Raw genomic sequence first — 23,556 nt, forward strand, 5'->3', positions numbered from 1 at the left:
CTCATTTAAATAGGTAGTGTAGGGCTCACAGCAAATGTACATCTTTATTATAGGGCTCACTTGGAGTCATGGCAAGTAACAGAAATTAAGACTGGGACTGGGACTGCGGTTGAAAATTAGCCGGCTGGCTAAAACCTGCACTTTTACTGAAACGTTGATTAATGTGCACTGTCCCTGTAAAAATAAAAAATAAACTTAAACTCAAACTCAAGAAGAAAAAAAATCGGATACTGTCCAACATGATTTCTGATTCTGTCCTACAACCTGACATGATTGTTTAATTATGTGAGAGAATGGAGTTTATGGTTGTGGAAACTGGTAGACTAGAGATGTAAACCCTTTCAAATATAATTCAATGATATGTTGTGGTTCATACATAAAACATGTGTTGTGCGTAAAAAGCTATTCTTATTTTCGCTGTGCAAAACCTATACCATCATGTGTATACTGGTTCTCAGTGGTTTATGTATCATCAACAGTACGTGTTATGGCAATGTCCTATCTACATGATTGTTGAACGAAAATTAGGTTGCGGTCAAGTGTAGTGTTCAATTTCACCGACAGGTGGTGCGACATCAACAGGAATCCATCGACAACAAACTGAGCCATGCTAGTTACGTTAGCTAGCAGTAAAAAAAAAAAGAGTAGCCATAGATTAGGAATCAGACCGAACAAAAAAAAAATCTGAGTGTGATGAATAGCCAAGTATATATTCAATAATTAATAAAAGTTCGAGCGAGACAACTTCAGAAACATCTGGACTATTTTGAGGATTGATTACAGTGTTTGATTCAAACGAGGTAAGTTGTAAAATGGCGGATACGATTCTGGCAGTTTGTCGTTTTATCCAGCGAGCTAACGGTAGCTAGCTGTGTTGCTATTAATGTTGAATACACTAGCACGTTATTATGCAGGACAACTCATGTTAGCTAGCTACAATAAGGAACTTGGATTCGGAGTAGCGGTTACATCGCAAATTAGCCGTGTCGTGTTAACTCAGTTTTCATCAAACCATATAGACGTTTCACTTGACTATGACAAGGATAAATACATTTGCTGTGAAGTTAACTATTAATGTTAGTACGCTAACAGTAGTAACAACACGGTAACGTTTGCTAACCTAGCTAGGTTATGTTGCTCTTCTACGATTGTGTGCAGCGACTTTGCCTGATTTTGAGTCGGAATCGTTACCTAATCGTCTTGCTCACCAAAAGCCCATCATGAGTGTTTGTTTATCTAACGTCAACCATTACCTAGTTAGATAGCCAGCTAGATAATAATGATAGTTAACCAGCTAACGTTAGCTAGCTGCTGGCAAAGATGGAGGACGTCGAACATTGTTTACACGGAAGCTAGCTAGGTAGCTTGTTGTTGGGAGTAGCTAGGTAGATATTGGAAATCTGGCTAGCTAGTATGACAACAAATAAATGTTCGTACTTGTTGGGTAGTTTCTTTTAACTATTAACTTAGTTACATTTACTGTTACCATTGCAGTTCTGACAACCTCGGAATGCTAGACTACGTTAGCTTGTGTTCGCCGACATCAACCAATGAACAAAGATGGAGTATTTTAAGAACGTCTATTGCTGGCCTTACATGGAGCAGGCCTCAAAATGGAGGCAAAGCCGACGTATCTAACTAGTTAGTTCGTTCATTCTTCTCATTTGCAAAGAAATTTGCTAACGCGGCTTAGCGAATGGCCTTCATCTTGAAGCATCGTTAGCTTTAATACCTGGTTAGCAAGCTACTTAGCAAAGCAACGAACTAGGCTGGCTGGCTAGCTACATCAGGGTTCCCCAAAGGGCGGGCCGAGTTGGGCCAGCTGGCGATTTTATTTGGCCCCTCAACTTTCTGAGCAAATGTGTGTGTGTGTGTATATAATATAGATATATATTCGTTTGAACTAAAATACTGTCAAATCGCCTTACATCTGTTCCCAAGTATTCCCACACAAACACAGAGGCATATGTATTGTATTCCAATGTAATCAAGGTTTGAAATTCCAATTATTTTGTCAAATATTATATCTGTTTGTGCTTCTTGCAGTGTTATCTACCTTTATTTAACTAGGAAAGTCAGTTAAGAACAAATTCTTATTTTGAATGACGGACTAGGAACAGTGGGTTAACCGCCTTGTTCAGGTGCAGAATGACAGATCTTTACCTCGTCAGCTCTGGGATTCGATCTTGCAACCTTTCTGGTTACAAGTCTAACGCTCTAACCACTAGGCTACCTGCTGCCCCAGTATACATATTACTTTTAATTATGTTTCAGCGCTCTGATCAAGATACAAAAATCAACCCGCGGATGAGTTTAATTGGGGACCCCTCCTCTAGTAGCAACTATCTAGTTACCTTAGCTAACTTTCTTATAATTGCAGCTGGTTTGCAAGTTGGTGCCCACATTTCCATTCGTCAGATGCTTCGTAAACAACAGGTTTAGGCTAACAGTGAAATGCTTATGGGCCCTTTCCATCAATGTAGAGAGAAAAGTAATAATAATACCAAATGAGGAATGTTAACTTGGCTATATACACAGGGTACCATTACAGAGTCCATGTGCAGCGGTACAAGGTAATTTAGGTAGGGGTAAAGTGACAATGCAACAGGATATACTAAGCAGCAGTGTATGTGATGAGTCAAAAATAATTGGTCTACATGGTTGAACATAAGCAGTCTAATGATGCTTTTGCACCTATGTTTAAGTTACTGCATTTGTCCATTTGAAAGTTTGAAACCTGTCCATGAAGGAAAATCTGTTCAGAGGAGGGCAGTGTGTTCCACTCAAAGTATGTACTCTGAAGGGCTCTTCTATGAAACACAATAGATTTCTCAATTGAACTAACCCCTCATTTCTTTTCATATATTCTAGGTTGTATTACCCTACATTTTGGTGTATCCTGAGAAGGGGAGAAGTCCATACTTACTAGAGTGGGCCCAGAAAATGTTAAAGAAATGATAGCAGCACAGGAGTTGCACACAGAGTTTCAGTTTCCTCAGTAAGTATAACTTAGATGTGAAAACTGTCACCACTTTAAAAAATGTAAACGGTGAAGATGCAGTGGACATAATCAGCATTGTATTGCATAGATAGACATTCAAACTAGTTCAGGGTGTATAATGATAATAGATTTATTTTATACAGCGCTTTTCATACAGAATCTCAGTTGCTTGAAAAAATCTAATGTATAAAATATATACTGAACAAAAATATAAATGCAACATGTAAAGTGTTGGTCCCATGTTCGCAACATGTAATAATATCAACAAATTTACTGAGTTACAGTTCATAAAAGGAAATCAGTCAATTGAAATAAATTCATTAGACCCTAATCTATGGATTTCACATGACTGGCCAGTGGCACAGCAATGTGTGGGCCTAGAAAGGTATAGGCCCACCCACTTGGGAGCCAGGCCCTGAAACTGGGGAGCCAGGCCCAGCAAATCAGAAATAGTTTTACCCACAAAAGGGCTTTATTACAGACAGAAAACTCCTCCATCTGCTGTCCGGATGGCTGGTTTCAGACAATCCCGCAAGTGAAGAAGCCAGCTGTGGAGGTCCTGGGCTGTCGTGGTTACACGTGGTCTGCAGATGTAAAGCTGGTTGGATGTACTGCCAAATTCTGTAAAACGATGTTGGTGGCGGCTTATGGTAGTGAAATTAACATTAAATTCTCTGTCAACAGCTTTGGTGGGCGTTCCTGCAAATGAAATGTTATTTATCACATGCGCCGAATACAACCTTACCGTGAAATACTTAACCAACATTGCAGTTCAAGAAATAAGTTAAGAAAATATTTACTAAATAAACTAGAGTAAAACAAATTATAATAAAATAAAATCTAAAAGTAACACAATAAAATGATATAACAATAACGAGGCTATATACAGGGATAGGGAAAGGGGGATACCTAGTTGGTTGTACAACGGAATGCCTTCAACTGAAATGTGTTTTCCGCATTTAACCCAACCCCTCTGAATCAGAGGTCAGGGTCCTGCCTTAATTGACATCCACGTCTTTTCGGTGCCCGGGGAACAGTGGGTTAACTGCCTTGCTCAGGGGCAGAACAACAGATTTTTACCTTGTCAGCTCGGGGATTCGATCCAGGAACCTTTCGGTTACTGACCCAACGCTCTAACCACTAGGCTACCGAGTCAAAGTGACTATGCATAAATAGTAAACAGCGAATAGTGTCAATATAAATAGCCATTTGATTAATTGTTCAGCTGTCTTATGGCTTGGGGGGGTAGAAGCTGTTAAGGTGCCTTTTGGTCCTAGACTTGGCGCTCCAGTACCTCTTGCCGTGCGGTAGCAGAGAGAACAGTCTATGACTTGGGTGACTGGAATCTTAAAAAAAAAATTGTGCCTTCCTCTGGCACTGCCTAGTATATAGGTCCTGGATGTCAGGAAGCTTGGCCCCTTGTGATGTCCACTACCCTCTGTAGCGCCTTGTGGTCAAATGCAGAACAGTTGCCAACCAGGCAGTGATGCAACGGGTCAGGATGCTCTCGATAGTGCACCTGTATAACGTTTTGAGGATCTGGGGACCCATGCCACATCTTTACAGTCTCCTGAGGGGGAAAAGGTGTTGTCATGCCCTCTTCACAACTGTCTTCATGTGTTGGTACCATGATAGTTTGTTGGTGATGTGGACACCAAGGAACTTGATGCTCTCGATCTGCTCCACTTCAGCCCCATTGATGTTAATGGAGATCTGTTTGTCCCTGCCTCTTCTATAGTCCACGATGAACTCCTTTGTCTTGCTCACATTGAGGGAGAGGTTGTTGTCCTGGCACCACACTGCCAGGTCTCTGACCTCCTCCCTATAGGCTTTCTCATCATTGTCGGTGATCAGGCCTGCCACTGTTGTGTCATCAGCAAACTTAATGATCGTGTTGGAGTTGTGCTTGGCCATGAAGTCGTGGGTGTACAGGAGGGGACTGAGCATGCACCCCCATGGGGCCCCAATGTTGAGGATCATCATAGCGGATGTGTTGTTACCTACCCTTGCCACCTGGGGTGGCCTGTCAGGAAGTCCAGGATCCAGTTGCAGAGGGAGGTGTTTAGTCCCAGGGTCCTTTGCTTAGTGATGAGCTTTGTGGGTACTATGGTGTTGAGCGCTGAGCTGTATTCGATGAACAGCATTCTCACGTAGTTCCTTTTGTCCAGGTGGGGAAGGGTAGTGTGGAGTGGAGTGCGATTTAGATTGTCATCTGTGGATCTGTTGGGGGCGGTATGCGAACTGGACTGGGTCTTGAGTTTCCGGCATGGTGGTGTTGATGTGAGCCATGACCAGCCTTTCAAAGCACTTCATGGCTACCGACGTGAGTGCTATGGGGCGATAATCATTTAGGCCGGTTACCTTCGCTTTATTGGGCACAGGGACTATGGTGGTCTGTTTGAAACATGTAGGTATTACAGACCCGGTCAGGGAGAGGTTGAAAATGTCAGTGAAGACACTTTCCAGTTGGTCCGCGCATGCTTTGAGTACACGTTCTGATAATCCGTCTGGACCCACAGCTTTTTGAATGTTGACCTGTTTATTAAAGGTCTTGCACACATCGGCTATGGAGAGTGTGATCACACGGTCGTTCGGAACAGCTGGTGCTCTCATGCATGCTTCAGTGTTGCTTGCCTCGAAGCTGGTATAAAAGGCATTTAGCTTGTCTGGTAGGCTGCAATCAGCATGCCAATTTCACGATCCCTCAAAACTTGAGATCTGTGGCGTTATGTAGTGTGACAACACAAGGTGCCCCTGTGTAATGATCATGCTGTTTAATCAGCTTCTTGATATGCCACACCTGTCAGGTGGATGGATTATCTTGACAAAGGAGAAATGCTCATTATCAGGGATGTAAACACATTTGTGCATAACATTTGAGAGAAATAAGCTTTTTGTGCACGTGGAAAATTTCTGGGGTCATTTGTTTCAGCTCATGAAACACTTTACATGTTGCGTTTATATTTTTGTTCAGTGTACAATGTTTACAGAGCTGTCTGCCAAGGCTTCCTTACAGTGCCATGGCAACCACGGAATTCAATGAAAGGTTGCTATGACCTCATTTTGGTTTCTGAACAGGGAGGCTGATACACAGTTGTCCTCTGACACAGACCTTGAGGACCCTGATGTCAAAAATGCTAAGCTTGGGAAAGGAAAGGTGAGAATTGCATCTAAAATCCTCTATTAACACAAGAAAGCCATAATAAGTTGGCTATGGCCACGTACTGTTATTCATTTGTGCACACACAATGTACACTGACACTTTACATGGTATCCTTGTCTGTTCTAGGCGGGTAAGAAGGGGAAGAAAGCCCCTGGAGAGAAGGGAAAGGGTGGTGCAGCGAAGGGTGCTGGCCTTGGCCGGGTGAATGGTCACCACCAGGAGAATGGGATGGAGAACATGACCCTGTTCGAGGTGGTGAAAATGGGGAAGAGTGCCACGCAGGTTGGTAGAAACTTTTTTTTATTAGACAATGTAATTCTCAAAGCATGTTGGAGATTATAGTATTTTCATATTAAAGTGATGGTGAATGGGTGTCTTTTCTTTTAGTCTGTCGTTGATGACTGGATTGAGTCTTACAAGAACGATCGAGACATTGCACTCCTGGACTTGATCAACTTCTTCATCCAGTGCTCCGGCTGTAAAGGTAGGCACCCAGAGTGGATTGAATAGAGTACTAAACCCTGAGAAAGTAGTTTCTAAATAATTTTGCATCCATTACTTGTGATTATTGAGCGAGTTAAGATTTTATGGTTATTCTGTTTTATTTTGCTACAGGTGCTGTCAGTGCAGAGATGTTCAGGCACATGCAAAACTCTGAAATAATCAGGAAGATGACTGAGGAGTTTGACGAGGTACTGTCTGATGGTACACTTACTGTACGTCGTTATTTATGCCTCTGTCTATAGGGTCAATCTACACGTTATTCTCTATTTTTCTCTCTCTCTGTGATCATATAGGACAGCGGGGACTACCCGTTAACCATGGCAGGGCCACTGTGGAAGAAGTTCAAGTCGAGCTTCTGTGAGTTTATCGGCGTGCTGGTGCGGCAGTGTCAGTACAGCATCATCTATGATGAGTACATGATGGACACGGTTATCTCGCTGCTCACGGGCCTGTCTGACTCACAGGTCCGAGCCTTCAGACACACCAGCACCCTGGCAGGTCAGTACTGACACAACATAGACACTGGGCAGTTGAGGGAGGGCTGCAGTTTAAGCACTGTTAAACTACTAGCTTGATGTATGTAATGCTATCTTTTATGGGGGATATGTTGTGTGTCTATATGTAGGCCTGTTCAATATACCTTGACTTGATGGCCAGTCTGCATTAATAGTGCCTTATTAATTAGTAGATGTCACTCAAGTCAGTTGTTGTCTCTACCAGCCATGAAGTTGATGACCGCCTTGGTGAACGTGGCTCTGAACCTGAGCATCAACATGGACAACACTCAGAGGCAGTACGAGGCAGAGAGGAACAAGGTCATGGCCAAGAGGGCCAATGATAGGCTGGAGCTCCTTTTACAGAAGCGTAAAGAGGTGAGTAGGTTCCTCTTATGGTCCCTGAGCTGTTACCTGGTCCTAACAATTCTAACCTGACCATTTAAATATGTATATTTCAAAAGGAAAAGGCGCATCGCTCACTCACCAATTAAAGCATATTATTTTATTTTAACATTTAAAAGCTTGACGTTTTTGGCCTACATTAATTGCCTTCATCCAAACCAGTTTCTGATGAAGTCCTGAACGTCAGACTTTTAATAGTGAGCGAGCGCCTTTTCAATTCTGATTTTTATTTTGTTGCTCCTCGACTCGCGTTGGTTGTGCACCCTCCTCTTCTTTCCATTTAGAAATCTTAAAGGCATTTTTTATTTGAAATGTCTCTATTTTCAGCTTCAAGAAAATCAAGACGAAATTGAAAACATGATGAATGCGATTTTCAAAGGAGTGTTTGTTCACAGATATCGGTATGTATTGTAATTTGTCATCTTTCTACATGCAGAACAATGAATCCAATTAGAACTGTCATGGATTATGCGTTATATTTACAATCATGTATTGTTTTAGGGTGGAAATGATGAATGTTTTTTATGTAGTTAGGTTTTTTATTAAAGTTAGGGGGTCTAAAAAGAGAACTGTGATGTCAGAGAGTTAGATCTCTCAATGTGGAAATCACCTTCAGTGGCATGGAAGGCATACAGCAGCTGAGATGTGCAGACTGGTCTTTCACTGAGCTGTTCCAAGGCTCTGTGGCGCCCTCTTGTGCTAAACAGGCAGCAACGGTTGCTAAGGCAGAACAGCTCATCATGGCACAGCATGTGCCACTGATATCTGATCTAAGTAGGCTTTTAAAACTGCCTCTGGCTGTACCACTTAAGCTTTTCTAATGAATCCTCTTTTACTGCCCTGCCATAAGGTATCAAATAATTGAATTGACCAGTGAGCATGATGGGTCTGTGAATAAGTCTGGACATTTCTTCTCTGTTTATCAGTGATGCCATAGCTGAAATCCGTGCCATTTGCATTGAGGAGATTGGGGTATGGATGAAGATGTACAGCGATGCTTTTCTCAATGACAGTTATCTGAAGTATGTCGGATGGACCATGCATGACAAGGTGAGCCATGCAATATGTCAAATCGCATTTGTGGGAGTGGTAAAGCGTTGCCAGTACAGTCTCTTGTATTCAAGTAAGATGTACTGTGTATTTCAATAGTAGGTTTATTATCAGGGTTGAAATGCTACAGCAGGGGTTCCCAAACCTTTTCACTTGGGGCCCCCCTTCCAGCATTGGGGAACATACCGCGCCCCTCTCTAAACACACGCCGTGTCTATTTCTATGGGCACAAGCACTGTTCATGACACAAACTGTTCACCCCCTTCTTGTTGTTGCAGAGAATTTTGCAGATTTAAAATCTTATTTCCTGCAATTCTACACTTTTTTTATGGGGAGCAAAGAAAATGTTGCAGTTTTAAAGCTAATTGTCTTGCAAATGTATATATTTTGCCATGTCTAATGTATATTCATGATATTTGAGTGACTAAACATTTACAGTAACAAAAACATTCGCTGACATGGGCTAGTTATACATAGCTCTCTAAGGTGTTAGGTCCTAAACGAACCTATTAAAACTCACGGACGATTAGTAAAGCTTAAACCAAGTTTTTTCACCCATTGTGTCATACAGCTGCATAAGACAAAATACATATTCACACAATAACTGATATTTAACCCTTTCTCCTATGCTGAGTCTTCTACACATCTGAACAGCCAGCCAGCCTTAGTGATATCTGTTCTTCCTGACTTCATCTGACCTGACTTCGACCCCAAAGTGCTCACGCCTCCCCAACTCACGGCTGTCATGTTGACTTGCACCAGACTGTGTCTCTTCTCCTCCCATATGATCCCTGATGGTTAACAATTACATTTTCAGACAGAATATAAACGTTACACATTACCCTCTCTCCCTCAGTGACATGAATAAGTATATTTCATATTTTCAGAAGCCAACAGAGGTATGTAATGACTAACATGACAAGAGGAACTGATGATACACTACCTCATTTCGAAATTGCACCTTGTGCATTCTACTATTACAACTTTCAAGAGTCAGTTTAAAGCCGCACTGAGTTCCCGCGCCCCCCCACAGTTTGGGAACCACTGAGCTACAGCATTGAGATTTGAACGTTGTGGTTACAACATTGTCTTCCCTGTGACTGCAGCAAGGTGAAGTGCGTCTCAAGTGTCTGACTGCGCTCCAGGGCCTGTACTATAACCGGGAGCTCAACACTCGGCTGGAGCTTTTCACCAGCCGCTTCAAGGTAGGTCAGGCACTCAACCATCTCACCACTGACTGGGAAATCCTATACATAACATACCACATCGTGGTTGGCCAGATGTTGACTTTCCTGTCATTGACAGGACCGCATTGTGTCGATGACTCTGGATAAGGAGTATGATGTTGCAGTGCAAGCCATAAAACTTCTGACTCTTGTCTTGCAGTAAGTATTCCGCAAAACATGTTAATATTGCAAATGTATTAGTGTTCAGTACTCCGTGATCCCTGACCCTCCGCTGACCCCGTTGAGACCTTCGAGCCCTGTCTCTGTTGTCACATTGCAGTAGCAGTGATGAGGTCCTGACAGCAGAGGACTGTGAGAGTGTCTACCATCTGGTCTACTCTGCTCATCGACCTGTGGCTGTGGCTGCAGGAGAGTTCCTCTATAAGAAGTAGGTCTCACACCAGCTGTCTGAAGCTGTGGTGGAAGCTGAATTGTGATTAAAGCCCTATTTGATTTGGAAATGCCTCCATGCTGAGAAATTGAAGTTAGTTTGAGAGTTATCCAGCAGCATTTAGCCTGACCTCAATGTTGTCCTGTTCTTAGGCTTTTCAGCCATCGAGGTCCAGAGGAGGAAGGGATGCCCAGGAGGGGCAGGCAGAGCGTCAACGGGAACCTCATCAAGACCACCGTCTTCTTCTTCCTGGAGAGTGAGGTGTGTTCAGGCTCCATGTAGAGTCTCTGTCTGTTTGAAGTGACCTACATGGGGCACGTGTTTCGGTTGTGAAAATCTCTGAACGTTTGCAGCTCCATGAGCACGGGGCCTACCTGGTGGACAGTCTGTGGGAGTGTGCAGGGGAGCTGCTAAAAGACTGGGAGAGCATGATCAGCCTGCTGCTGGATGAGCCCATGCCAGGGGAGGAGGGTAAGGAGGAGCACCAAGCACTTGCACACAAACACACACTGTTGTTCACACTGTCATATCTCATCAACATGTTTGTCCCTGTCCAGCCCTGACTGACCACCAGGAGACTGCTCTGATAGAGATCATGCTGTGTGCCATCCGCCAGGCCTGTGAGTGCCACCCTCCAGTGGGCAGAGGCACAGGGAAGAGGGTGAGTGCTGCTTGGCATATACCAATGTAAGCCCCTCAGTGGTCAACTCCAGTACTAGTGAGCTCTCAAGGCTCTATTCTCAGAAGCCATCTTTGAACATTCACTCCGATGACTGAGGTTATATGAAATCCTTTCATATAACATGATTGTGATGTAATTTGGCTATTCTGAAAATGATCCTAGGTCTTGACAGCGAAGGAGAAGAAAACCCAGCTGGATGACCGGACGAGAATCACTGAGATTTTCGCTGTGGCGTTGCCTCTGTTGTTGGCTAAGGTCAGTTATCAAGTCATCTAAATGACTGTCACTTGACAGTCTACACACAGCTGCTATATAGAACTCAGCCCCTGGGACCGCCAGATAGATGACCTCTTACTCAACCCTCAGTATCTTGTAGCTCCCCTCACCCTCTCCATCTTTTCCTCACAGTACTCTGTTGATGCTGAGAAGGTGACCAACTTACTGCAGCTGCCGCAGTTCTTTGACCTGGAAATCTACACCACTGGTCGATTGGAAAAGGTTTGTGAATTGTCTGACATTTCTGGACCTCAACTAATCCTACCGTACCTTAGATTGTTAACGGTAAGTTATTCACACTGTCATTGCGGCCGAATGTAGTTTGAGTCCTCGCATCCCTTTGCCCTCTGTTTGTGTGCAGCACTTGGAGTCGTTGCTGCGTCAGATCAGGGAGGTGGTGGAGAAGCACACAGAGACTGACGTGCTGGAGGCGTGCTCCATGACCTACCACGCTCTCTGCAACGAGGAGTTCACCATCTTCAACAGAGTGGACATTGCCAGGTCCCAGCTACTGGACGAGCTGGTGGACAAGTTCAACAGACTCCTGGAGGACTTCCTACAAGAGGTGGGCTCACATGGCTTCGTGGTTCAGGGACTGTTTGAGATCAGATTTACAACTGTTCGTCAGATTTAATGATATTTAAAGACTACAGGACACTGAACCTTCAGAGTATTTCCTGTAGGGTTTTGTAATTTTGTAAGGTAGTACTTGTGTTCTATTGAGACTGGAATTGTAAATTTGAGTGGGATTTCACTAGACAGTTATCTGTTGTTTCAGGGTGAGGAACCAGATGAGGATGATGCCTACCAGGTCCTGTCCACACTGAAGAGGATCACTGCGTTCCACAAGTAAGGCCTCGATCAAGATTTAACGACTAATGTGTAATCCAAACATTTGCCAGTGAACGGTAGATAAATCAGAACTCCTTATCTGACTAGATTGTGTTTCTCTCTCCTCTGCAGTGCGCATGACCTCTCTAAATGGGACCTGTTCACCAGCAACTATAAGCTATTAAACACAGGACTTCAGAATGGTGATATGCCTGAGCAGGTACCTAAAGCATAACCCTGTTATCCCTTTAAACTCACCTAATCTCAATTCTTTACTATCACTTACCTTGTAATACTCTCTTTCCCAGATTGTCATTCATGCGATGCAGTGCACACACTATGTCATCCTGTGGCACCTAGCCAAGGTTTCAGAGGGCAGCTCCACAAAGGTAAATACACTGTTATCAGTGACTAATGACTATCCGCTTTCTACAAATGCTAGTGACAATTATGCCTGGATAATGAATGTGGTTTACTGCTTAAATAGTGAGCACTGAATACTGAGAATATCTGTTGTGTTTCCAGGCGGACATGGTGACCCTGAGGAAGCAGATGAGGGGTTTCTGTCTGATGTGCCAGAGCTACCTCACCAGTGTCAACACCACCGTCAAAGAGCAGGTGGGTTTTCCTACATCATGTCGGATCGCTGGACTTAGACACATTTTCCCATAAGGTGTGTGTTCACTATTCAGTGAGTGCTAAAAAGTTGCTGTGCTGGCTGATTACTGTAATGCCTCGATCACACCGACAGCGTCATTGCGTAAAACGGTACGTAGCATCATCTGGATATGTGTGCAACAAAAGTTCAACATTCACCTTCGCCTGCTACCATTTCTGTCAAGCCGTCTACACATACAGTCTGATGCATGTGTTGAATAAATCCAATGTATGCACCACACAGAACGCACTGCAACTGCCTCTGCAACGCATTGCTGCAAGATTAACGCAGCGTTCCATTGGAGAGGAATGTACTTCTGCTGTACCAAACACCATGACGCTGTCGGTGTGATCGGGGCATAAAGCACTTAGTGTTTTCCCTTAAGTACATGGAGTAGCCAGCCAAATAGAAAAAGTAGCCAGCCAGGGAGTTCTGGGCTGGGGGGTGCAGGGGGTACATGCCCCCCTGGAATTGTATTTTTCAGAACTATCTCTACCTTCTAATGCCTTGATTCCATCTGAAATACACAGCTGAATTATTGAATACTTTAATGACTTTACCTCCCAGATTGGTAAAAATGTGTTGTGGTATTGAGTAGAAAGACATGACTGAAAATGTATGAGTTGAGTTGGTTAGTTGTTTTGGATATCGCCTAGGCCTTTATGATCAGGACTATTTTCTACGTAAGATAAACTTTTTTAACATTAAACCTGTCTTCTCTTGATGAAAGTCATTTTTACAGTTTTTCTGCAACATATGAATTGCTACAATGATGTTTGTTATTCAAATGATGTATTTTATTGGCTCTGCTGCTGTGGACATTTAGGGTAAGGAAACCAACGTGTCATTTTGTAATTTGACAGTTTGGCCTGTCAGTCAATCACTGGGGGTGGGATTGTCAGGGGAGGGGGCAGGATATTTGTGAGTCAAAGAGTTGGTAGGGTTTCAGACCTGTCAATCAATCACCGTGGGTGGGACTTTGAGGGAAAGTGGTAGATTAGTAATCTAGTCAGAAACTAGTATAGATTACTATATCAATTTATTTTTTGTGGCAAAAACCTAAGAAAAAAAGTTTGTTTTGTCAAGTCAACATGGGCTCCCTATTGAGAAACAATATAGAATTGTGGGAAAATGGTTTTAAATGCAAAAATTGTCAGGGGTTGGACCCCCGCCAGATTGTGCATTCTCACAAATACACAAAGTCAGGCACCAATGAATAAACCTACAGGTATGATTGTAGAATGAAGCAGGTGTTAAATATGGGCTTTGCTACACAGAAAGCAGCAGTTGATTAGGCTACTCCATTGTCGACACTAATCAAATCAATAGGCCTGTATTAATATATTTCATAATACCATACCATGTGTCGTAAAATATGCTGTTATAGCTTTCAATCTGTTTTCTTTTATCATTTGGACCAGAATGAGGCTCTCTCTCCACTACTATTGTTCCTGCAGTGAGGAGTCAACATCTTTGTCTAATTCTTTCCAAATTTATCTGCAGATAATCGCCAAAAGCGTTAGTCGTCTACCAGTATGGAAGTTAGAGAGCCATTCATTTGGTTCCCTAACTGATGCGATTCGGTCTGGTGATCGACCAGGCATTCCTAGTCACTCACCAGACATTTCTATAGAAAAGTCAATGACAAAAGCTTGCGTTCCTTTATCATCATTTTCTTTTTTTGACTTTGTGCTTAATTCAGAAGGTGCACTTCATTCAGAAACCCTCTGTGCCGGTTAGGCAAAGGGTTTCCATTCTGAACCATTTCATTTGTCTGAAGGGACAAACTCTGCCTACCCGGAAGACCATCAAGTCCGCCTACTGCGCTGGCCAATCGGATAGCTCAAATCACTGTGCCACGCAAGTACAGCTTATTTCAATTCATGCTCAGCTGTGCCTCGCAAGTGATACAACAACTGATCTATTTTGTTTTCAAAGCTCGAGTTTTTAAATATAATATGGTCTGAGAAGAACAATATTGGCATGCCAAGCATATAGCCAATAGGCCTACTGCACAAACATCATTCCTGCAGACTGTTTTTACTAACGTTGCATTGGTTTACATTTTTTATGTTTTTATTTTATTTGAGCGGTAGTTCTCTGTTTGCTTTTTGACTGCGAATGTGATCTTGACTCAAAGATTGGTTACCGCTGAACTGACATCTGTTCAAACAATAGCCATTTCTTCGGGAACAACTCATCACTAGACTACACTGACGAGTCATTTTAGCGGTCACTGGCAAGTCTCGACATGGGCTTTGAATTTTTGGAAAAAACATACAAGATCTTTGGTCTACTCCTGATGTGACATATCACTACGTTGTATGAATAGCAAAAGGATATAGGAGATTGACTTTATTCAGTCAGTTTGACACCTTTAATAATAAACTAGTCAACCCTTGTTCTTTCTGTCCTCAATCAAACCACAGTAATAACCTATGCGCCCCGACTCTGTGGCTGTGTAGGCCTCTGAAACACGCAAAAGAAAATAAATGATTCCGTCACAAAACAATAAGTGGATTTCAACTCATCATTACATCTTATGGGACGTGTCAGTTCACTCACGGGAAACGATGAAGCAGCATCATCCTCTGAAAATGAAATGTGACTGCAGCCAAGCACAGCGAACATAAATAACATGGGTATCGAGAGGCAGGACAGACGGCAGACTGACAAACCAGCAGTTTCCCTGTCATCGCCCACTTTATTACTGACAGGTGTTTGTTCTATCAATAGATCACTCGAAGATGTATATCGTTCATTTTAGTGGGAGACGGGTATACAGACTTTTCTGATTAGTGAATTGAAATGTTTTAATGGTAGAAAAAAAAGCTGAGTTAATTTATCAAGTGGAAAAAGTAGGCAGCTTACAACAAGTCTGTTATCGGCTATTTAGCCGATGGCCAGCGCTTATGGACAACACTGAGCCCTGTGTGGCAACTGTTAACGTGAAAAGGCTTTGTAACTAAATGTGATTGATTGATTGACTGTGTTCCAGGCCTTCACCATCCTGTGTGACGCCCTGATGATCTTCAGCCATCAGATTGTGTCGTCAAGCCGGGAGCAGCTGGAGGCTCTGATCTACACGCCAGACTCCTCCCTGCAGGCCGAGCTGCTCAACTTCATCCTGGACCACGTCTTCATCGACCAGGACGACGACAACAACAGCACAGGTCAGACAGTCCCCTTTCAGAGAGTCACCATATAGGCCAGACAGCCCCCACCCTCACACAGCCCCTTGGCAGACAGTCACCATACAGGCTAGACGGAGTCCACCCTCAGACAGTCACCAGACAGCCCACCCTCAGACAGTCACCGTACAGGCCAGACAGCCCACCCTCAGACAATCACCGTACAGGCCAAACAGCCCACCCTCAGGCATCACAAGTCAGACATCAACTCAACCCACCTGGCAGCTAGTCACAACACAAGGAGACAGCTGAGAAGGGCTTTTAATGTGAACACACGTCTTAAATATGTAGTAGAACACCAGAGCTCTTTCTGAGTTGAAGCGAACACCTTATATGGAGACCTGAATTATGACATTTTGCAAGGGGTTACTTATCGCAGTTGTAAATGAGAACTTGTTCTCAACTGGCCTACCTGGTTAAATAAAGGTGAACTAAAAATTTATTTAAAAATGTGTGATTTTGGTTTTCTTAATTTTATCAGATGGGCAGCATGATGATGAAGCCAGTAAAATCGAGGCTTTACACAAGAGGCGGAACCTGCTGGCAGCGTACTGCAAACTGATCATTTACAATGTAGTGGAGATGAACACTGGAGCTGATATCTTCAAGCAGTACATGAGGGTATGTCTGGCCTCCTACAATATTTATCCCTTAACAAAACCATTCATGTGCTATTCCCAATCGATTACATGTGTTTTTCTCTGTAGTATTACAACGACTATGGAGATATCATCAAGGAAACGATGAGTAAAACAAGACAAATTGACAAGATCCAGTGTGCCAAGACCCTCATTCTGAGTTTGCAGCAGGTAAGAGCCTTGGAGGCATTAACGTTCATTGAAAGTATTGTCTTCATTTTGTACATTGTGAGTGTTTTGATGATCAATTTTAAAGTTGCAACACTTTTCTCTTTCAGCTTTTCAATGAGATGTTATCTGACCTCGGCTGCAACTTTGACCGCTCGTCGTCGTCCTTCTGCGGCATTAAAGAACTGGCCCGACGTTTCTCGTTGACCTTTGGCCTGGATCAGCTGAAGACCAGAGAGGCTATCGCCATGTTACACAAGTAAGCCTGCAGAAAATGTAAAACTCATCCTCTGAGTAGAAATCAATAAGCCCAAAGGTTTAACAGTTCTGTAGGCATGCTTTAATTTGAGGCTTCTCAACATCCCAGAACTGTTAAAGTATTTACATCTCAATACTTCAATCAATTCCTTCCTAAACATGTTGTCTTGTGCTGCACTTGCTGCAGGGATGGAATCGAGTTTGCCTTCAAGGAGCCCAGTCCCCAGGGAGAGGGAAACCCTCCTCTCAACCTAGCCTTCCTGGACATTCTCAGCGAGTTCTCCTCTAAACTGCTGCGTCAGGACAAGAAGACTGTGTAAGTCAGAGGAAACTTATACTTATTTTTCTGTGCAGTCAGTGACTGTCTTATCCGAAGCCAGACAGACCACAGCTATACTAGATCAGGCATAGTCATTGCGCAGCTCACGAGCCACATGCGTCTCTCTGCGACTTAATTGGCGGCTTGTGGCAATAATGTAAAAACATTTAGTTGTTTTTTCCTCATTCAGCTGAATGTGCTGCTTAGTTCATGGAACCGTGGTTACATGAGTTACCTTATTAGCAACTGGGACAAACGGAGCTGTAAAATCAGTTTCTAGTGCATATTGGAATAACTTTCCAATACTTTTATGAGGATCACTCCAAAGAATATTTCATTCAGACTAAAATTTGCCATTACCCGTTTTGACATATCTTTTACTATAACTTTTATTGAGATAATAGCGATAAGGTCAGATTCTAAAGATTCACCAATTGTCCCAAAATAGAGAATCAGATAATCAAATAGCTTGATGGGCCATGTTAATAGTATCTTAAATATCATGTATAAATCTAATTAATATCAAGTATGAATCAATTTGACTTTGGGACCTCCCAACCCCCATCCTCCGATGGGTATGGGAGCTTGCACTGTGATTTTGTTTTACAAGAGTGGCTCCCTCTGAGATATTGGTGACTACTACTGCACTAGATGATGGATGTTGAGTTGTGGTCCTCTGTCCCCTGCAGTCACCTCTACCTGGAGCGGTTTATGACCTTCCAGATGGCCTTGCAGCGAGAGGACTGCTGGCTGCCCCTCATCTCCTACAGGAACTCCCTGCAGGCCGGAGGGGACGACGACACCATGTCCGTCATCAGCGGCTACAGCAGCCGAGGTTCCAGCATCAGGAGCAAGAAGGCTAAGCCAGCCAGCACCGGGAAGAGGAAACTGCCTGAAGGTGAGGGTCCGACACAGAGCCACAGAACAGCACAGGCAACATACTTATGACACACGGGCATTGAATGCTCAATGTTTAGTGATATGAAATACACAACAACTTGTGTTCCTGAATCTGGCACCTGCAGCACAATGTCAGATCATTGATCAGGGACAAACAGATGCTAAAAGCCTGTCCAAGCATTACAATAAATCTATCCAAATGATCAATTCGATTTTCACTTGGGAATAACTTGTTGAATGGAAATGAGATATTTATGAATTGAGGCGAGTGTTTGCTAGACGTTATGAGATGTTGGCATTATAAAAAGCCAGTCCGTTAAGATGGGGATCATTAACTAGATTCAGCCGCGGGCGATTATTATTTTTTTCTTTCTCCGCGGATTGTCAGGGGCAGGAACATAATTACAAATCATTTGTTGGCAGCAAATTGACTGCAAGAAGCCCAAACAGATCTAATGTTTCACTAAAACATAAAAATGTCAAACTTTGTCTACATTTGTATACAATCACGTTTCTATCTATTATGAATGGGAATACTTGGGAACAGATATCTTAAATTAAGATCACTTGGAGCTGATTTCCTAGTGTTTTTAGTCTGTCCAACAACAAAAATATATATTTTGCTCAGAAAGCTTGGGGTGGCCAAATAAAACCACCCATGAGCCAAATATGTCTCGCCAGTTGGGGAACCCTGCGCTAAGATGTCTCGATCTGAGCATTGAGTAGTCCGCCCGCTGTATAACAACCTCATTAAACCCTATGAAACCCTTGCTATTGCAACAGAGGAGAGTAGCAGCTGCAGTACAGACGCTGTGTGGATCAACCGGGAGCAGAATGTGCAAACGCCAGTGATGATGCCCTCGCCGCATCTCAGCTCCACTGTGCTGAGGGACCCCAAGAAAATGAGGCCGGAGGAGAGTTACATGGGCGTCTACAGCATAACATCCGAGCAGCAGCAACAACCGCTGCCCCCCCAGCAGCAGCACCATCAGACCCCCATGGACTACAAGTACGGAACACCTTTCTATGGCTCAACACCTTTTGATTCTCATGAGTATCTTTGGCTATTCATTGTAGGGTGTCCACTCTGCCCAGAGTGGGTGAAATGCCCTTTGATGATTACATTTATTTTCTTATGTTAGTTATAAAATACATATGATTATTCATGTTCATTAGCGTTATATCCCAAAACTCTGATTTTATAACCTAATACATCTGATAATAAGCACTGAGCTCTGTTGACATAGCGGTGCAGGTTTCTCATAACACATTTTGAGGATTTAACTTTTTGTGGTCGTCGTCTTCAATGTTGTTTCCGAAGGGTCACAAAAAGCTAAATTAGCATGACACGAGCTGAATTAAATGCAAAAGGCTTTGTAAATAAATGGCTAGGTATAGGCTCAGTGCTCCGTTGACATTTCAGAGACGCTTGTTTTTGTGAGAAATCTTCTAAAATTAACAGGAATTTTTATTAATATGAAAATCGTATTCTAAAATATGAAAATACTACATGTCACATCTGAATATCGATATCCATTTTACCTCTATATTGTTTTATGTCCTGCGGATTCGAGAAGAAAGATGAGGAGTTCAACGGGAAAGTGAGCATGTCAGGTAGCCAGTAGCCTTCATTTTTGCATAGAATCCAACCTATTTTTTACGCGATGCAATTTTCCATATATTTTTTTTCTTGCTAGCTTCTTTTTCTTCAAAAGATGCATTTTTTATTGGACACCCTAGCCATTGTAATGTTACTTATCTACGTATGCGATGTTATCACAATTAATGATATATTCAATGAAACCGCTGAAGTTCACCTCTTGTTTGAATAAGTATGACTGTCTGTGTTAATGCTTCGGTCTCTGTTTTCAGTACCCAGGTGACCTGGATGCTAGCCCAGAGACAGCAGGCAGAGGCCCGGCAGCAGCAGGAGCGAGCCAGCATGCAGTATGCCAAGATGAGAAGCCACATGCAGCATGCAATGTAAAAAGGCACTTCTCTTCCAGACCACAGTGGTGTTTCAACCCCAGTGTAGTACATAGTCATTTGTTGCCATGTGTAATGTATTTAGTTATTCGTGGCCATGTCTTTGACCCTCTAGCCGCCGCAGTTCAGGACTCATGGAGGACGATGAGGAGCCAATAGTAGAGGATGTAATGATGTCATCGGAGGACCGTTTGGAAGATCTCAACGAGGGCATGGATTTCGACACTATGGATATTGATCTGGTAAAATACACTCAATGATGTTTATTTTCTCACTAGTAGTGCATTTATGAATATTACTGCTTTGGTGTTTCTTCTTACTCTGCTGTTATTGTTTAGCCACCATCGAAAAATCGTAGAGAGAGATCGGAGCTGAAGCCTGACTACTTTGACCCTTCTTCCATCATGGATGATTCGGTGGGTATTGGTTTGTTATTGAGAGTAAAATGATATCTACATTGTTAAAGATAATGTATAACAAACCATATGATTTACAATAATAGTGGCCGTGTTGATACCTAGTTAGTTAGTGTCTTTGGTATACATATGCTCATGGAAACGCTATACTCATATTCTTCAATTCACTTTTCCATAATATACAGCAAGTAATTTAAAAACTAAAATGGATTTTCCTTCCTTTTAGGTCCTCAATGTTTCAATGTTCTAAGCTGATCTGCATGAAGAGGACACTGTGTTGTCACCGAAAACCTTTTTGATGACGAGAAGTATTCTCTGTAGAGAACTGCTTTAAGATAAGCTCATGGGACTATTTGCTCGTGAGGCAGCAATGGATGCTCTTTCGACATCATGTTTGAATTTCACCTTTACTTTTGTCAATCAATGGGCAGGTTTTTGTGACATGTAAATATGTAGTGTCTGACATACTTTTAAAACATAAAATCTGGCATGGCATGTAGCCATATATTAAAACATATACTGTAGGAGAAAATGTGAAATGTCTTCATATTGTTGGAAGGCCTTACCGCAAATATTGTTGGAAGGCCTTACCGCAAATATTGTTGGAAGGCCTTACCGCAAATATTGTTGGAAGGCCTTACCGCAAATATTGTTGGAAGGCCTTACCGCAAATATTGTTGGAAGGCCTTACCGCAAATATTGTTGGAAGGCCTTACCGCAAATATTGTTGGAAGGCCTTACCGCAAATATTGTTGGAAGGCCTTACCGCAAATATTGTTGGAAGGCCTTACCGCAAATATTGTTGGAAGGCCTTACCGCAAATATTGTTGGAAGGCCTTACCGCAAATATTGTTGGAAGGCCTTACCGCAAATATTGTTGGAAGGCCTTACCGCAAATATTGTTGGAAGGCCTTACCGCAAATATTGTTGGAAGGCCTTACCGCAAATATTGTTGGAAGGCCTTACCGCAAATATTGTTGGAAGGCCTTACCGCAAATATTGTTGGAAGGCCTTACCGCAAATATTGTTGGAAGGCCTTACCGCAAATATTGTTGGAAGGCCTTACCGCAAATATTGTTGGAAGGCCTTACCGCAAATATTGTTGGAAGGCCTTACCGCAAATATTGTTGGAAGGCCTTACCGCAAATATTGTTGGAAGGCCTTACCGCAAATATTGTTGGAAGGCCTTACCGCAAATATTGTTGGAACTCCTTACCGCAAATATTGTTGGAACTCCTTACCGCAAATATTGTTGGAAGGCCTTACCGCAAATATTGTTGGAAGGCCTTACCGCAAATATTGTTGGAAGGCCTTACCGCAAATATTGTTGGAAGGCCTTACCGCAAATATTGTTGGAAGGCCTTACCGCAAATATTGTTGGAAGGCCTTACCGCAAATATTGTTGGAACTCCTTACCGCAAATATTGTTGGAACTCCTTACCGCAAATATTGTTGGAAGGCCTTACCGCAAATATTGTTGGAAGGCCTTACCGCAAATATTGTTGGAAGGCCTTACCGCAAATATTGTTGGAAGGCCTTACCGCAAATATTGTTGGAAGGCCTTACCGCAAATATTGTTGGAAGGCCTTACCGCAAATATTGTTGGAACTCCTTACCGCAAATATTGTTGGAAGGCCTTACCGCAAATATTGTTGGAAGGCCTTACCGCAAATATTGTTGGAACTCCTTACCGCAAATATGAAATACCAGTCATGGTATTTTTTTAAAGGTTAATCTGTTCTGCTTTTATAACATATAGAAGACTTTGATTTATAGATATTTTGTAATGACAATCAGATGTAAATCAGTACTTTATAATCATGTTATTACTCATAGAGAGTACAGAAATGACCTTTGTAATGGAATTTCTGGTGGGTAACAACAGATGTGGCCTGCAATTTATTTCTTTTTTTCCAGTGTTATAGATGAGACCTCTTGATGAACTGATAATGCCCAAATGCCATTTGACCAATTGACAGGCTTAGTTTGAATTCTGATTTGCTTTTAAAGGTTTGATGATTTGAATGCTGTGTGACTTTTTGAAGAGTGGTACAAATGTATACTGTGCAGAGGGGTTGTATAAAAGAGCGGTCGAAATGTTCTCTGTTGTCTGTAAGAGAAAGCTTGTTATAGAATGTTTCTAAAACACAACATTTAAGAGTTTGGATTAGCTATCATGGTATCATAATATATTATTATATATAATTACATATTATACAGTTATACATATGTGTAATATATTGTGAATCGGTGCTCATTTTATATTAGTTCAGTTTTTGTTAATTTGAAATCCAATTTAGGAAAAGGTTCAATAGAATGTAAACTGGTTTAAATTAACCTAACTAATGTGCAGTTATGTATAAGGATTTACCTTTGTATTTGTATGGTTTTGTTTGTCTTTTCTAAGGATTCTTGTTTGAATAACTTTTCTTTACCTCTATGTACATTAGGTTGGTTTGCGGTTCCCAACAAGCTTTTTTGGAGGAATAAAATTGTAATCATGAATATTGTAAATTATAGTTTTATAAACAGCTTAAAACACAGCCTCCTTTTTAAAAGCAAAAATGTCACATCAAAATCTAAATACGAAACTACAAACCAGAGTTTCATATTTTTCATTATTTAGAATGTAGCAAGGTTAGACAGTAAATAAATAAATAATTGAAATGCATAATTTCACTTAAATTTGATGTATGCGTCATACTGTCATTTTGATATTTTCATTTCTGTTGTCCTTGCATTGAACTGCTGAAAGTGTGCATACGTCTGTATGTGTATGTATACACACATAGATATATATATTCAAATGTATATACATATGTGTTTTTTATTCTATTTACAAAGTGTCCACTGTACCATTTATGGTTTGTATTTATGTCTGGAGACAGTAACTTTTTGAACAAAATAAACCCCCTGCAATTGTGTGATGATTTGAGTGTTGTTATCAGTTTTTAGTAGGTCTATAGAGCTCACCAGCTTGTATTCCCAAAACCCAGAAA

General features: G+C 42.1%; 1 protein-coding gene across 3 annotated transcripts; it reads left to right on the forward strand.

The window, feature by feature from the left end:
• The first annotated feature begins 570 nt into the window (after positions 1-570).
• On the forward strand, positions 571-23,487 carry LOC109875641 (cohesin subunit SA-2). Of its 3 annotated transcripts, XM_031807805.1 has the most exons (34): positions 571-800; positions 2,872-2,998; positions 6,080-6,158; positions 6,291-6,446; positions 6,552-6,648; positions 6,780-6,856; positions 6,962-7,166; positions 7,389-7,540; positions 7,895-7,968; positions 8,494-8,617; positions 9,724-9,822; positions 9,923-10,002; positions 10,124-10,231; positions 10,387-10,495; positions 10,588-10,705; positions 10,792-10,895; positions 11,079-11,171; positions 11,325-11,414; positions 11,554-11,757; positions 11,971-12,041; positions 12,156-12,243; positions 12,332-12,412; positions 12,549-12,641; positions 15,680-15,854; positions 16,354-16,493; positions 16,580-16,681; positions 16,789-16,937; positions 17,124-17,252; positions 17,945-18,153; positions 18,939-19,164; positions 20,028-20,138; positions 20,257-20,383; positions 20,480-20,557; positions 20,784-20,807. In XM_031807805.1, exons 2-34 carry the CDS (start codon positions 2,955-2,957, stop codon positions 20,805-20,807), a joined length of 3,816 nt encoding a protein of 1,271 aa, XP_031663665.1. In that variant the 5' UTR covers positions 571-800; positions 2,872-2,954. The 3 variants fall into 3 exon arrangements, with proteins under 3 accessions (XP_031663665.1, XP_031663664.1, XP_031663666.1); XM_031807804.1 differs by lacking the exon at positions 571-800 and having other exon boundaries at positions 2,955-2,998; positions 20,784-23,487; XM_031807806.1 differs by lacking the exons at positions 571-800; positions 20,257-20,383; positions 20,480-20,557; positions 20,784-20,807 and adding an exon at positions 19,733-19,769 and having other exon boundaries at positions 2,955-2,998.
• The last annotated feature ends 69 nt before the right edge of the window (positions 23,488-23,556 follow it).

The sequence above is a fragment of the Oncorhynchus kisutch genome, linkage group LG28, assembly GCF_002021735.2.
Source record: "Oncorhynchus kisutch isolate 150728-3 linkage group LG28, Okis_V2, whole genome shotgun sequence".
NCBI lineage: Eukaryota > Metazoa > Chordata > Actinopteri > Salmoniformes > Salmonidae > Oncorhynchus > Oncorhynchus kisutch.